Source organism: Microcebus murinus, chromosome 1 (genome assembly GCF_040939455.1).
Source record: "Microcebus murinus isolate Inina chromosome 1, M.murinus_Inina_mat1.0, whole genome shotgun sequence".
NCBI classification, from domain to species: domain Eukaryota; kingdom Metazoa; phylum Chordata; class Mammalia; order Primates; family Cheirogaleidae; genus Microcebus; species Microcebus murinus.
This window is the reverse complement of record NC_134104.1, coordinates 117,819,625-117,836,824: the sequence shown is the minus strand read 5'-3', so window position 1 is coordinate 117,836,824 and position 17,200 is coordinate 117,819,625. Positions and strand designations below refer to the sequence as shown.

At 37.5% G+C, this 17,200-nt stretch overlaps 1 protein-coding gene and 1 pseudogene across 9 annotated transcripts in view; one reads left to right on the top strand and one right to left on the bottom strand.

Moving 5' to 3' along the window:
* Positions 1-17,200, bottom strand: part of PIK3CB (phosphatidylinositol-4,5-bisphosphate 3-kinase catalytic subunit beta) — a 141,419-nt gene that overhangs the window by 85,918 nt on the left and 38,301 nt on the right. For 8 of the 9 annotated variants that reach the window (XM_076005130.1, XM_076005127.1, XM_076005139.1 and 5 more), the window contains 2 exons: positions 9,500-9,686; positions 509-734 (listed from right to left, as the gene is read on the bottom strand). In XM_076005130.1, coding sequence (XP_075861245.1) covers positions 509-734; positions 9,500-9,670 — 397 coding nt within the window. In that variant the 5' untranslated portion in view covers positions 9,671-9,686. Of the gene's footprint in view, positions 1-508; positions 735-9,499; positions 9,687-13,975; positions 16,502-17,200 lie in introns of those variants that run through there. The other variant, XM_012749116.2, reaches the window with a different exon arrangement.
* On the top strand, positions 3,693-4,432 carry LOC105862662 (large ribosomal subunit protein uL30-like 1 pseudogene; annotated as a pseudogene).

The window sequence follows — 17,200 nt, the reverse complement described above, 5'->3', positions numbered from 1 at the left end:
ATGCCTGTGGTCCCAGATACTTGGGAGGCTGAGGCAGCAGGATCGCTTGAGCCCAAGAGTTTGAGGTTGCTATGAGTTAGGCTGATGCCACGGCACTCACTCTAGCCTGGGCAACAAAATGAGACTCTGTCTAAAAATAAAAGAAGAAACTGAGGATATGTTTCTGAGTAAAGGGCCTCTCAAACTATCTCAGGTAAAGGAAAACTTTTTTATTTCCAATCTATCAAAGACCAATACTTTTATAAAATAAAAATAAATCCTTAGAAAAGAAAAAGACATCCAAGATGTAAGCCCTTGGATCCTGTGGCAATATCATTGCTAGAGGAGTTTCTAAATATTTATTCTCCATTTCTATACTTACCTTTTCTCAAACTGGCAAGAATTTACAGATCAGCATTGGTCCATGGACCACACTTTGAAAAACGATGTCTTACAAAATACTTGATACATATTTATACATAAAACAATAGGCATATTAAGAATTCATACTAAGAATTTTTTAAATTACCTTTTCCTATAAGGACTCCAATTTTTGAGTCTAATTTTTCTCCTGGGTCACAGCTTCTTGTCACTAATTTTAGAACTGGAAGAAAAGGTCTGACATCACAGAGTCTTCGTGTTTCATCTTCAAGCTCCTCATATACAGCAGTTTGATTCACACATGCAAACATATAAGAGTCAATTTCCATAAGGAGGTTAAACAGTGGGTAATTGTGAACTTGCTTCCATAACATCTGCAGGAAAAAAATAATAAGACATTTTCTGGAATGGAAACACTAGCTCAAGTATACAAAGACGTATGTACAAGGATGCTTACTGCAGCACTGTTTGTAAAAATCTAAAAACTATGCTGCATGCAGTGGCTCAAATCTGTAATCCTAGCACTCTGGGAGGACAAGGCAGGAAGATCACTGCGCCTTGGCCTCCCTGAGCAAGAGCAAGACCCCATCTCTACTAAAAGCAGAAAAACTTAGCCAGGTATGGTGATACATGCATGTAGTCCCAGTTACTTGGGAGGCTGAGGTAGGAGGATCACTTGAGCCTAGGAGTTGGAGGTTGCAGTGAGCTATGATGACGCCCCTGTATTCTAGCCTGGGTGACAAAGCATGACTTTCTCTCAAAAACAAAACAAAACAAAATAAAAAACTATATATAAACCAAATATTGACCAATAAGGGAAAAATTATAGAATATTAAGAAATATGAAAATAAATAACAGAAATACATTCTGACATGGATAGATATCCAAGATGCATTAAAGGGTTTTTTTTTTAAGTAGCAAGTTACAAGAAAGTATATATAGTATTATCCCACATTTGTAAAGTAATATAATGGCATAGGGCATGAAAAATACATTATAAACAACAAATCAGGCCTGACAACAGAACTGAGAGGAGAGGATTAGACTCTAGGGTGCTTGCATGGGCAACCAGATATTTGCATGATTCCTTCCTGATTTTACTTTTAATATATACACCCAAAAGAGCCAATATAAACGTTCCTCATGCCTACAGCTAGCGTGTTACCTCATAGTTGCTGAAGTATTTCTTCATTAGGCCTTTAACATAATTTATTAGTAAAATAATTTTGGCATTGTTTCTCATGAGTGATACTATTTTGAACTCACACAAATAAACTTGTAGTACTAATTAAGATCCCAGATGAGATTAGTTAGAATTGTTCTTATTTTGGCTCTATTATTGAAATATACAAAGGTAATCGTAGTTCCCTGTTTTCTAATTTGTGAAAAAAATGGTAATATCCTAATCTACCCCTGAAAAATTTAAAAATTAAGATAATGTCTATTACATTCTTTGAATACTTACAAAAGAATACATATAACATAAAATTGGTGGTGTCATTTAATGCTTAAAAGGATGTTGTCAGCAATTGTTTTTAACTGTCTAGATTTATATCTTATATTATGCATTACATCTGTAGAAATTGTTTTGTTCTCCCTCATTTGCACATTTGCACTTTCTTTTAAATGGTTGTTAATTATACATAGATGGTTAAAAGATAATTATTATATTACAGCTTAAATGCAATATAATCTCTTTTCTAATGTACTGCCTAATATACCAGGAAATGCCTCAAAAACAGAATTTCAGGGCCGGGCGCTGTGGCTCACGCCTGTAATCCTAGCTCTTGGGAGGCCGAGGCGGGCGGATTGCTCAAGGTCAGGAGTTCAAAACCAGCCTGAGCAAGAGCGAGACCCCGTCTCTACTATAAATAGAAAGAAATTAATTGGCCAACTGATATATATATATAAAAAATTAGCTGGGCATGGTGGCGCATGCCTGTAGTCCCAGCTACTCGGGAGGCTGAGGCAGAAGGATCACTCAAGCCCAGGAGTTTGAGGTTGCTGTGAGCTAGGCTGACACCATGGCACTCACTCTAGCCTGGACAACAAAGTGAGACTCTGTCTCAAAAAAAAAACAAAAAAACAAAAAAAAACAGAATTTCAGCTTATAGTTGACTTATCAGAAACCTGAATATAGGAAACTTTAATATCAGAAACTTGAACATTGTATGTGAGAAGCAACCATAGCAGTGTTTAACATTTTTATTGGACAAACAGTAATACTGTGGGATGTCTGTTTGGAAATTCCATTGTTTAATAATGAAAATGTGATAATAAGACAATATTATAAGTACCTGACCAGAATGAGACTAAGGCAGAAGATAGTAGGTGTCCTCTAAAATTAGGCCACCTAAGTTATAATAGATAACCTTAGTTAATCAAGAGAATGATAGAATACTTTATTAGGATATAATGTGAAGTGATGTTTTTGATAATACAGAATTTCTTGAAATAGTTTTAAAACTGATAATAAAAGAAGGAAACTGAACTCAAAAAAACAACAAATAAAAAGCAAATTATCAGCCAGGCACAGTGGCTCACGCCTGTAATCCTACCGCTCTGGGAGGCTGAGGCGGGAGGATTGCTTGAGCTCAGGAGTTAGAGACCAGCCTGAGCAAGACTGAGACCCCATCTTTACTAAAAATAGAAAAAATTAGTCAGTCAACTAAAAATGAAACAAAAATTTAGCCGGGCATGGTGGCCCATGCCTATAGTCTCAGCTACTCGGGAGGCTAAGGCAGGAGGATTGCTTAAGTCTAGGAGTTTGGGGTTGATGTGAGCTAGGCTGAGGCCACGGCACTCACTCTAGCCCGGGCAACAAACCAAGATTATGTCTCAAAAAATAAATAAATGAAAGTAAATTATCTATGAAGAGTAAGAGTCAACAAGAACTTTAATATTTAACATTCCTGTAAACATAAATAACTTCTAATAAAAAAAAAGTTTAATTTAAAGTATGTACCCTCACCCCCATACAAAATTTAAATTATTTTTGTCCTGCATTCTTTTCTATTCTTCAGGAATATCCTTACTAACATTACCCTATACAGACAAGCACAATCTCTCATCATCTCCTCCCATGTCTCTTGGATGAGTTATGTTAGAGGTTAGGGTTAGAGGGATTATATGTTTTGACAACAGTCAATACAAAGGGCTGGAGATAACAGATCTGGAGTAAAAACTGTGGTCAATCCTCAGATCAGTTACATAAAACAAACAGGATAAAGTACAGGCAACAACAAAAAAACAGGTGAACTGAACTTCACCAAAATTAAAAACTTCTTTCTGTTCACGTTATCAGAAGAATAAAAAGGCAACCCAGAGTAGCTGCAACACTAGAAAGATGGTGGAGCAGGAGGAAAGAAAAAAATCCCTTTGATTCCAGAAAATCTGGAAGAGGATGGCTTACCAAGCCCTCAAAGCCACCCAGGCAAAGCAGGCACTTTTGGCAAAGAAGGAGCAGAGGAAAGGAAAAGGGCCCAGGTTTAAGCAACTGGAATCGTTTCTATGTGATTCCTGGCAGCAGCAATGAGACAGGGTGCATCTCAGACAACTAGAAATGAAACCTCATGCCTTGGAATTGCTAGAACATTCCTTGGTCTTTGTTGTATGCGTCCAAAGGATTAATGGAATGAGTTCACTGGTGCAAAAGACCATCGCGAGATTTTGCTTAAAGAAAATTTTCAGTGGTGTCTTTGTTAGAGTCACCCCTCAGAGCTTAAAATGCTGCACATAGTGGAACCTTAAATGATCTGGGGATTTCCAAATCTGTAATCTGTCTGGGAACTCATCTAGAAATGTGGACACGCCCAGGTCAAGAATAAGACCATCCCTCTGACAGATAACACAGTGATCAAAGAGCACCTGGGGAGGTTTCGTGGCATTTGCTTGGAAGACCTCATTCACGAAACTGCCTTCCCAGAGAAGTAATTCCAGGAGATCTCATGGTTCTTGCATCCTTTCCAACTCTCAGTGGCCTACTGTGCTACCAAGAATAAAGTGGGCTTCCTCAAGGAGATGGGCTCACCTGGATATCAGGGTGAACGCATCATCCGTCAGCTGAACTAGACTCAGAATATCTGAAAGCATAGTGCATTGGAAGCATGTGTTTTGGGGTTTTGGAATTATCAAGTATCTTCAGAGAAGATTATTTTTTGCTCTATCTCCAAAAACGAATGGAAGGGTCAGAAAAGACAGTAAGTTATGTTCGTGGCAGGAACCTCTCATCACAGTCCAGTTCCAAGGAACAATTCCAGTGTTTTCCACTTTGGCTGTTGCCACCTCTGAAATCAGCACGTGCCATGAAGAAAGGAGTCCTGCTTTGTCAGATCTTCTATCCTGAGGTTAAACACTGAATGAATGACTCAAGCATGTGTATAAGGATCCCTAAGACTCCTGCAAGAGCAGTTCAAGCCCAAGTGCATACTTGAATCTGGGCATTCCCAGGGCTTTCCTTTGAAAAGACTTGAAATACAACTAGGAAGGAGAATGAAAAACAAGTGCTCAGTTATCTCTTTGAATCCATGTTCCAAGTTTTCAGTTGATGGCTTTGAGAGCTCTCAGACTTGGCTGGCTCTAAGTGTATCTGGTGGCTTTTGTATCCTAGCCTGCTGCTGGTTTAGTCCCTTTCCCTAGCTCAGGATTTGTGAACGAAGGACTACTTTGACAGATATATGCATATACTCAAAATTTTGCTTAACAATTTTAGGGTGTTCATAGACTCTTCTCCCCATGGACCTTTGTACTTCATGTGAGGGAGTCCTGCTTTTCCCAGGATTGGTCACCTAAGACCTGATCTTGCTAGTCTCTGGTTCCACTGTCTTGTGGAAGACCAAAGCTAACCAAAATAGCTTTCCCCTTCACAATGGCAGATTGTATTGCCCCTTGCACCATCAAGTCTAGGAAAAGCCCACCATTCCTCTTTCTCCCCTCCAGGGTTCAGGATGGAATTTCCTGGTTTCTGATGATCATCTTTCTCCTTAAAACCAAGATCAGGAAGGAATGAACCATTTTCTTGGTTTGGCATGGATGAACTTAGTGCTATTCAGCTTTTTAGGCACCTGGCAGGCAGCTTAATTGACCTTTCTCTTGCATATTCTGGACTCCAGAAGTATTGCCCTTTGTCCTGCGGGTACTGTCGTAGACCAGCAATAGGCTTTCTGAGGATGTTAACCTTAAAGAAGTCAGTCTGATACTGCTTGTGTTTTTTCATCAGTGTCTACTTCTAAGCAGGCCTTCACTTGGTTGCCTCAGCTTGCCATCTGAGCAATTGGTGAGTATGTGCCAGGCCTAGGTTAAATTTGGAAATATGCTTGATCATTGTGTTCCTGGTCCTTTCAGGTCAGCTTTGCTGCCAATTTTGGCTCATCGGGCCCTCAAACATAGCTGTAAAATTGAGTTAGAGGTATAACAGTGCCTTAAAATGTGCCAGGTTATGAGGTAATTAATTAGGTTGGTTGGCTCCAGAGTTAACCTCCCAGCAATAGATGTTAGAGATGTTACTCTTATATTTTAAAGCGTTGTGAAATCAGATTACTTTAAAATGATGTATCACAGGCCGGGCGCTGTGGCTCACGCCTGTAATCCTAGCTCTTGGGAGGCCGAGGCAGGCGGATTGCTCAAGGTCAGGAGTTCAAAACCAGCCTGAGCAAGAGCGAGACCCCGTCTCTACTATAAATAGAAAGAAATTAATTGGCCAACTGATATATATATATATTAAAAAAAAAAAAAATTAGCCGGGCATGGTGGCGCATGCCTGTAGTCCCAGCTACCCGGGAGGCTGAGGCAGAAGGATCACTCGAGCCCAGGAGTTTGAGGTTGCTGTGAGCTAGGCTGACGCCACGGCACTCACTCTAGCCTGGGCAACAAAGCGAGACTCTGTCTCAAAAAAAAAAAAAAAAAAGATGTATCACAGACTCATGGGAAAAAAGCAGTTGTGAGTATGGAAGCACAGGGCTTAAATCCCAGCTGTCTTATACTAAATATGGGAACAGTGTTTCCATTCTTGCCTGTGAAATGGAGCTAATATCCTCTAGTATGTCTGCCTCATGTGGCAGTTAAAAGGATTGAACCAAATAATCGTTTGTAATTTATAATTCTGTATAAATAAAAGGTTATCACACACAAAAAAGGCAACCCAAAAATATTTGAAAATCATATATCTGATAAGAGATTAATATTCAGGGCTAGGCCCAAGGGCTCACGCCTATAATCCCAGGACTTTGAGAGGCTGAGGAGGAACACTGCTTCAGGCCAGGAATTTGAAATCAACCTGAGCAAATAATAAGCTCCATCTCTACAAAAACAAATGTTTAATAAATATAAATAAATAAAACATTAATATTCAGAATACATAAAGAACTCCTAAAACTCAACAATAAAAAACAACAAAATTCAAAAATTAGCAAAAGTATAGAAAAGATAATTCTCCAAAAAACAAAACACATACAAATGGCCAATAAGCACATGAAAAGATACTCAACATCATTTATCATTAGGGAGGGAAACACATGTAAAAACCACAAGATACCACTTTACACCCATTAGAATGGCTATTATCAAAAATAAAATAAAATAAAATACCACCACCCAGAAAATAGCAAGTGTTAGCCAGTATGTAGAGAAACTGAAAACCTTGTACACTGCTGGTGTGAATATTAAATAGGGTAGTTACTATGGAAAACACTGTGGAGGTTCCTCAGAAGTTAGAACCGAATTACCATATGATCCAACAATCCCACTTCTAGGTATAATTCCAAAAGGAGTGAATGCAGGGATTCAGTTATTTGTACACCAATGTTCAGAATGGCACAATCCACAATAGCCAAAAGTTGGAAACAACTCAATTGTCCATCAACAGATGAATGGATAAACAAAATATGGTATATAGATAAAATGGAATATTATTCAGGCTAAAGAAGAGTGAAACTAGGATGTATGCTACAATATGGATGAACTTTAAAAATATTATGCTAAGTGAAATAAGCCACACACAAAAGCATAACTATTTATTGCATCATTCCATTTAAAGTACCAAGACTAGGCAAACTCACAGAGACAGAAACTAGAATAGAGATTACCAGGGACTGGAGTATGAGGAAGTTATTATGGGTACAGAGTTTCTACTTGGGATGATAAAAAATGCCGAAATGGATAGTGGTGATGGTTGCAAAGCATTGTGACTGTACACCTAAAAATGTCTAAATAGTAAATTTTATGTTCTGTATAATTTATAATAAAAAAAAGAGGGTATCTGTGGTTAATCCAGTGTGAGAAATAGCCATAGGCATCCACATTAGTCACTGGGGACTATAAAAATAGGTGCACTCTGAATCTATGTAGTGCCTAAATCAATTCTGTATTTTCTTTTTACTTCAGGAAACATACAGTTTTAGAATTTCCATGTCTCCCTGATAAAGAAGCTTGGAAAATAATTAAAGCACTTATTCAAAGGAAAGAGCTTTAAAAAGTTTATCATAAATAGGTTTTCTTAAAAATGTTATAACCCATGATATTCACATTGGGTTCAGCTATTTGAAAAAAAATTTTTTTTTTTTTTTTAAGACAGAGTCTCACTTTGTTGCCCAGGCTAGAGTGAGTGCCGTGGCATCAGCCTAGCTCACAGCAACCTCAAACTCCTGGGCTTAAACAATCCTTCTGCCTCAGCCTTCCAAGTAGCTGGGACTACAGGCATGCGCCACCATGCCCAGCTAATTTTTTCTATATATATTAGTTGGCCAATTGATTTCTTTCTATTTATAGTAGAAACGGGGTCGCTCTTGATCAGGCTGGTTTCGAACTCCTGACTTTGAGCAATCCGCCCGCCTCAGCTTCCCAGAGTGCTAGGATTACAGGCGTGTGCCACCGTGCCGCCCAGCCACTATTTGAAAAATATTAAAGAAAAAGTTTAGAAAAACAATGTTTTGTATATGTTGGTCTTTACAACTCAATGGTACTTGCCAATTTACTTGAAAAACTAATCCAACAATAGGCAAGTCTTATTTTGTTAAAAATTTTGCTTCATCACTAGGGATGAAAAGCCTACTGAAGAGCAGAAACTCTTTCCTCCCCCAGAGTCACCATAAAAAGGGGAAGGAGGGAAGGAAGGAAAAGGAGATAAGAGAAAACCAACCACAAATCATAGTTTTTAAAAGTGTAGGCTGGGTGCTATAGCTCACTCCTATAATCCTAGCATTTTCAGAGGCTGAGGGAGGAGGATGGCTTGAGGCCAGGAGTTCAAGACCAGCCTGAGCAAGAGCAAGACCTCTTCTCTACAAAAACCACAGAAAAAGTAGCCCAGCTGGGTGTGATAGCTCACGCCTATAGTCCCAGCCACTTGAAAGGCTAAGACAGGAAAATCACTTGAGCCCAGGAGCTTGAGGTTGCAGTGAGTTATGATGGCGTGACTACACTCTATCTAGCCCAGGAGACAGAGCAAGACCCTGTCTCAAAATAAGTAACTAAATAAAAATAAAAAGTATAATAAGCTCAAGACAGTAATTCCAAAGATTTGAACTCAAAGGAAATTTTCTTGACAGTTTTAATAACCTGAACATTTCAAAGTAGCTAACATAAGCCAATTTTTCTTAATTCAGCTATCCCATATAAATTAAAAACAAAAGTGAAAGTGAGAACTAGCATGCTTAGTAGGTCCAGAAAAGACAAGGTATGTGTCACAAACATTAAAATATAGTAATCTAGGCCAGGTGTGGTGGCTCATGCCTATAAGCCTAGCACCCTGGGAGGCTGGGGCAGGAGGACTGCTTGAGGTCAGGAGTTCAACACCAGCCTGAGTAAGAGGGAAAGCCCATCTGTACAAAATATAAAAAATTAGCCAGGCATGGCGGTACATGCCTGTAGTCCCAGCTACTCGGGAGGCTGAGGCAGGAAGATCACTTGAGCCCAGGAGTTTGAGGTTGCAGTGAGCTACAATGGCACCACTGTACTCTGTACTCTACCCAGGGTGACAGAGCAAGACTCTGTCCTCCAAAAGAAAAGTAGCAATCTAAAAGTTAAATTTCCCTGAAATGTACCACATGATTTACATTAATTAACAACTTTTTCTATGCTAGAATGCCATTTTTTCCCTAAGTGACATAGTAAGTTAAATACATAGAAATTATACCTATTACATACCTGCTTAATATAAGAGATGGTAGCTTCCCGAGGTACCTCCAATTGGATGTAAATCCCAGTAGGCAAAAGGAAATCCACAGGTATGGAGCCATCAGATGCTATCTGTGAATCCACTGCCCAGATGTCAAGGATGTCTGCCATAGCAGGAGGCATTATGAAACTGAAGCACATTCATAACCATGGGGCCCTAGAAATCAGTACATAAAATGCAGCAAAACAGCCATTAGCCAGATTTTATACTAAAATATGATAACGCCCACCCATCCATAATTAGCCCTTAGATTTCAGACAATATAGCAAATAATATAACAGGAAGCCAATTAAATAATGTATTTTAAAACACAAGAGTTAAGTTACCAGATATAAATTAAATAAAGATACTTTTGGTTATCACTACACAAATTTTAATTTTATATATACATATATATAATATTTTATATATACCCATACACACACACACATGTTCGCCACATTCATTCAAATTCAAGATAAAGTCTATGACATCTGAAACGAACTGCAAGTCTAAGGATTACAAAGTCCTAGGACCTAAGAAATTCAGTTAACCACCACTCAACAAGAGATTTTCTTCAGGGTTTATTTAAAAAGAATTAGCTTCTTAGGCTGAGCATTTCTCTGCAAAATCCAATGGCAATAAAGAGGGTTCTCTCTCAATAAGAATAATTTTCTATCAATCTCACAACCCACCACCTAAGCATTAAAAAGACCAAATCCCTCAACACAAATGGCAATGCCCCTTATGCTATGTCTCTGGTCTATTTTTCTTTGCTTGTCCCATCACTCCACAGCCCAGTACCCCATGCCACAAATACCTTTTATCTTCCAGCTGCTAGACTTACGTTCACATGATAAATAAACTCCTCATATCAACCTCTATCCCAACAAATGCACCTTTCCAACTCTGCCATTTAATTCTCTTCTACTCCTTAAGGGCTTTCTTCAAAAAGGCACAACAATGATAGTTGGAAAAACATGGGCCCTTAAGTTAAATAAACCAAGGTTCAAACCTCAATTACTGAAAGAATGAAAATGTCATGTCAAATGAGACAGGAGCCAACCTGAATCACTTTTGAGCATCAAAAACAATAATGGTTTCCATTGATTAAATCATATCAAATATATAAAATTGTAAGAGTTAATTAATAATGATACCAAAAAATAAATCTGGGCCGGGCATGGTGGCTCACACCTGTAATCCTAGCACTCTGAGAGGCTGAAGCAGGAGGATCTTTCAAGTATTTAATATTTTTTTATATTACAGTTAGGACATTTATATGAGTTTATTTTCAAGTTAGGTATATATTTAAAGATATATCAGTTGAATATAAGTTAAATATTTTTTTCAGATTATTAAAATATTTATAGAATGTAAATATAGGATTGAAAACCATTCTAGAGAGTATTTAGCTTTATTAAAGTGCATGAAAATTTTGAGAATTGGTCTATTAAAAGTGGTTTTTATTAAAGTGAATGTTTTATTAAAGTACAATCTGTATGTTTGGCTACAATTATATACTATATGTCCACCTAGAGTGTTTACAAAGTCTGACAACCACTCTAACTCAATTATTAGTAAATTATTAATATAATTAATAAATAACATCCTTAAGTTGCCAGAATTTTTGAGATATGATTCCAGAGTTCATGCTTTTATAGTTTCATATTCTTGTATTACTGTTGTTATTCATTGAGTGATTTGGTTTCAGTTGTGAGAGGCTCACCAAAAATTGACATTGAAGAAACCAGGGGTGTGTACAGGTTTATCATGGTTGTGATTTTGTGACTCATGACTGATATTTCATATATACTTCTTTTTTTTTTTTTGAGACAGAGTCTCGCTTTGTTGCCCAGGCTAGAGTGAGTGCCATGGCATCAGCCTAGCTCACAGCAACCTCAAACTCCTAGGCTCAAGCAATCCTTCTGCCTCAGCCTCCCGAGTAGCTGGGTGGCTCACGCCTGTAATCCTAGCTCTCTGGGAGGCTGAGGCGGGTGGATCGTTTGAGTTCAGGAGTTCGAAACCAACCTGAGCAAGAGCAAGACCCTGTCTCTACTATAAATAGAAAGAAATTAATTGGCCAACTAATATACATAGAAAAAATTAGCCGGTTCAATGGCAGTGACTGTTAAAAAAAAAAAAAAAAAAAAAAAAGAAAAAATTAGCCGGGCATGGTGGCGCATGCCTGTAGTCCCAGCTACTTGGGAGGCTGAGGCAGGAGGATCGCCTGAGCCCAGGAGTTTGAGGTTGCTTTGAGCTAGGCTGATGCATGGCACTCACTCTAGCCTGGGCAACAAAGCGAGACTCTGTCTCAAAAAAAAAGTATATATGAAATATCAGTCATGAGTCACAAAATCACAACCATGATAAACCTGTACACACCCCTGGTTTCTTCAATGTCAATTTTTGCTGAGCCTCTCACAACTGAAACCAAATCACTCAATGAATAACAACAGTAATACAAGAACATGAAACTATAAAAGCATGAACTCTGGAATCATATCTCAAAAATTCTGGCAACTTAAGGATGTTATTTATTAATTATATTAATAATTTACTAATAATTGAGTTAGAGTGGTTGTCAGACTTTGTAAACACTCTAGGTGGACATATAGTATATAATTGTAGCCAAACATACAGATTGTACTTTAATAAAACATTCACTTTAATAAAAACCACTTTTAATAGACCAATTCTCAAAATTTTCAGGCACTTTAAGCTAAATACTCTCTAGAATGGTTTTCAATCCTATATTTATATTCTATAAATATTTTAATAATCTGAAAAAAATATTTAACTTATATTAAACTGATATATCTTTACATATATACCTAACTTGAAAATAAACTCATATAAATGTCCTAACTGTAATATAAAAAAATATTAAATAATATATATCTCAGTATGTAAATGCTTAGACATGACCATACCACTACTTAATGAAGTAGTCAGAGGTTTCCATCCATTCATAGGATCACCATGGCTAGGATAACTACAAGTGTAGATTGATCCAGGTGTGTTGTATTGACAATCAAATGCCACAAATACTACTGACACTTAGTGTTATCATTTTCCCAAAATAAAAAACTCAATACATTAAAATCATACAAAACATGTTTTGTATTACATTGACATGGAACACAGAGTTCAGCTCTACGCTCAGATAATAATGGACAGACTTTTTCACCTACATGAGTATCTGGAAGGAAATTAAAAAATCATGCTTCTATGAGACATTTCTTCTTTGTGTGTACAAGACTATCCCGTGCATTGCAGGATATCTGATTATCCATGACAAAATAGTAGCAGTTCCCTCAATCACTACGTCAACAACCAGAAAAAAATCAGCCCCCACAAATTTCGAAAGCATCTTATAGGGAGCTTAGCATTGTTCACTTTCAGAACCACTGCTCTAAGACAATTCCTACTATTTCTCAAAGTATTACTATTAATAGTAATGAGGTCTCCATAATTTATTCAGATCTAATTGCAGCCTGTATTTAAAATAGTAATGAACATAACACAGTATACATTTCTACTTGCCAATCAATTGCTGTGTCTCCTATTTGGCTATAGTGTCTTCAGCTAATTCTTGAAGGGTATAAGAGCTCTAAGTCAAGAAAACTTAGCCTCTTAACTGATCAGAGAAGTATATTAAGTCCAGTATAACCAGCTCTTAGTTTTCAAGACCTTTAGTAAAAAATTTACTGATGGGATGGTCAAACGAAAACCACGGGATGATTTATAGCTCTTCAGAGTTTCATGGACAACCTTTTAAGGTAGGTATTGACGGAAGAGGCATACTCGCAAACTGTGCTCTGCTGTAATTAAAATAATGTCCTTTGTTAGACCTAAAATTGTGACATGGGTTGCTAAACAAGTGGAAGTAAAAAACCAACTGGTAACAGATAAATTTTTTATAGAGTTATTTTGAAGAAAATAAAATTATTGCTACTAAATTAACAATAAAGTATATTCTGGGCTGGCTGCAGTGGCTCACGCCTGTAATCCCAGCTCTTTGGGAGGCCAAGGTGGGAGGAGGATTCCTTGAGGCCAGGAATTTGAGACCAGCCTGGTCAATCCTCTTTATAAAAAATAAAATCAGGCCGGGCTCGGTGGCTCACGCCTGTAATCCTAGCACTCTGGGAGGCTGAGGCGGGCGTATTGCTCGAGGTCAGGAGTTCAAACCAGCCTGAGCAAGAGCAAGACCCCATCTCTACTATAAATAGAAAGAAATTAATTGGCCAACTAATATATAGAGAAAAAATTAGCCAGGCATGGTGGCGCATGCCTGTAGTCCCAGCTACTCTGGAGGCTGAGGCAGCAGGATCGGTTGAGCCCAGGAGTTTGAGGTTGCTGTGAGCTAGGCTGATGCCATGGCACTCACTCTACCCTGGGCAACAAAGCGAGACTCTGTCACAAAACAAAACAAAACAAAATAAACCAGGCATGGTGGCACATACCTGTAATCCTAGCTACTCAGGAGGCTGAGGAGGAGGATCACTTGAGCCAGGAAGTTCAAGGTTACAGTGAACTGTTACCACACCACTGCACTCCAACCTGGGTGACAGAGTGAGACCCTGTCGATAAGGAAAACACACACACACACACACACATATACTGTGGTTCCTATTTCCCTTAGTCATCCTTTTTATAGAAACCACTACACACAAAATTCCAGAATGAGAGAGAAGTGACTCAGTTTCAAGTTGGGAGGTGTCTTAGGACCCTACCCATTTCAAAGATAAGAAAACTAAAGCTCAGAAAGATTATAAATTATCTGGGAAGACACAGAGACAGAACCAGTACCAAATGTAAGAATTTTTTCCCTAAGCAATTAGTAGATTTTTTCCTTTTGTTTCTCTTTTACTTTCTTTTTTAAAGTACATGTCCTTTACAGGGTTACTATCCTCAGTCTTATTCTTTTGTTTGAGCATCAAAGCAAAAGATCAAAGGCTAAGGACAAGCAGAGTTTTTAAGCAATGAAAACAACTTTTCAAGGAAGCTATCAGAGGGCACAGGAACTTCAGCAGTGACAATTAGTTCAACTAAACCCTTAAACTATAATTACAACCCATATCCTGTCAATTGTTCACTGGCAGAAAAAGGAAAGAGTTTAAAGGTTCTCAGCTTCCCCAGCAATGTGCCAGCAGAACCACTGGGTTTTCATTTCTTTAAGTCAAATGATAAACAGAAGAGAACATAAATTTGTTCAATTAAAAACTACTTTGGAAAATCATGGGAAATTTTTTAAAAGAGCTGTAGGGGAAAATTTTTAAAAGTTAAATGCAATAGAAATTACCTAATATTTCTTTCCTATTACATGATATAGTTAGAAATGGTCACAAAAAAATAAAACATTAACAGGGGAAGGGACCTTGCATTTAGGATGACAACTACATTTGCTATAGCAACCTTTAGGTTTCTGTCAGAGGCAACTTAAGTGATGGAATCTTGATGCATCTGGGCTTTGGTCTCTACTCCACACATTGCTCAAAAACAACAAATTAGCCTTAATTTTGATTTGTTTATAGTGAAGTATGCATTATCCTAGCATTTAAAAGCTGAACTGTGTAGAATTTTATTTTCTAAAGATAATTATTTTGTCTGAATCATTATAACTCTATGTAAGAGATATCTCTAAAGTAATTTCAAATTATTAATGACTGCCAAAACATTATATACTTTATTTATATTGAAATAACATTTAAATGTGTCCTCTAAATTCAAAGAGAGGCATTCTAAATTGCTTTTACAAAACATGTGCAAATAGGCACTGGGCCTTGAAAAATTTTATACCTGCTAACCCTGTAATTCAAATTCACTAATATTCCTAGGATGCAAAAACTTGAATATAGAAAAAGTTTAAAGTGTTAAACTTAAATAATAAGTGACAGAAAACAAGAGTCACACTAAATTGAGGTTTATTAAGCCAAGACTTTGAGGACACACCTGGTAAAAGCACAGCCCACAAGGTATCTGTTGTGAACTAGGTTCTCCACAGAAGAGTTTGAGAACTTTTCATTTAAAGGAAAAAAGGTACACAGAAAAAAGGGGAGGAGTGAAGGAGGTGAGCAGTGAGGTAATAGATGGTATTCCTGCGAAGTTCTATTCCCTACTCTAAATCTACATAAGATAAAATGAAAATTCAAAAAAGCAGGTAGAGGAAATAGTTAATGTTGAGATCTTCTCAGGTGGGTAGGAGAGTGATCATCTCTCTTGATTGGTTTGGATCTGTGGAGATTAACTGGTAATGACATTTAAGAGTTTATTTAGGCTATAATCCTAGGTTGTAGCCTAAGGTTATAATGGGCATGCACTCATTTTATAGGGGCTGTATATTCTGAAGGGTTTTCTTTTTTAAGGGCTGAAGGAAATAAGAAATATTTTACACCACATTCAATCTTTGACATATTTTGAGATGGCTGCAGGAAAACAGGAATAATGCGGCAAGTCTGTCTAGGTGGAGAGGCTGGAGGATAAATTTGTATCTGTGGAGATTCTCATTAAATGCAGGTAGGCCCTGCCAATTTGATCAGGGACAGGCTTGTAGAGAGTTTAACACCCTAAAAGGTCTGAATAAAAACATTTCCCTGAGGGCTGACATCCTGAGGCTTATCTGCACAAGACCAGCCAGGCTTCCTTTCTCCCTTCCATACCCAGTTCACCACCACCACCACAAACAAAAAATCCTGTTTAGTCATTTCTAAGCCTCTTAATTTCTTAAAAGAGGACCCCTCATCCTCATTGTGGTGAGGATAGCAGTGCTTGTGTGCTTCAGTTCTCCCTTTTGGTAAAATGGATTTAGCCACGTCCTGAGATCATTTCTCCTTTACACATGTAAAAAGCAAAATATACAAACATGAAAAAATTTCAAATAACCTAACTGACCAAACAGTAAGGAATAGTTAAACTGATATATCCATGTGATACAGTATTTAAACTGAAGCTTATTGTGCATGATGTTTATGAATGACATGAAAAAGAAGAAAATATAAAACAGTATAATTACAGTTGAAAAGAAAAAAACACACATAAACCTAAGGCACAGAAATTAATGGACGGAGAGACACTAATATAGTTCAAAAGTAACTATAAATAAACATTTCTTTTTTCAATGTTTCTTTAATGAAGACATACAGTTTATAAACTCTTATGAAAGTTCTATTATTCAGGACACTTTGAATGAGTCCAAAAGGACTCAGGTTAGAGCTTGGCTATCTATTTTTAATGTCTGTACCTTAATATTTCTAAACTACAGATTTACATACTTAATATTTACTCTAACTCTATAAAGGGGACATATTTATTAATACTCAGCATACCTCTATAAGACAAAAGTTTTTCATTATAAGCCAGGTTTATTTCAATAGCCATGAATGCAGTACAGTTTTTAAAAACCACAACACATATACTTAATACATCAAAATGACTTCTGTGACTACCCTAGACCCAAACAAAATTAACCATTGTCTTGCTTAAGGAATTTCTCCCTCCTCCCCACCCCCCTAAAGAGATAGGGTCTTGCTCTATCCTCCAGCTGGAATACAGTGGCAAGACCACTACAACCTAGAACTCCTGGGCTCCAGGGATCCTCCTGTCTCAGCCTCCCCAGTAGCTGGGACGACAAGCACGCACCACTGTACTTGGCTCTTTACTCTGTTCTAATTATAAATGGTTAAAATTCA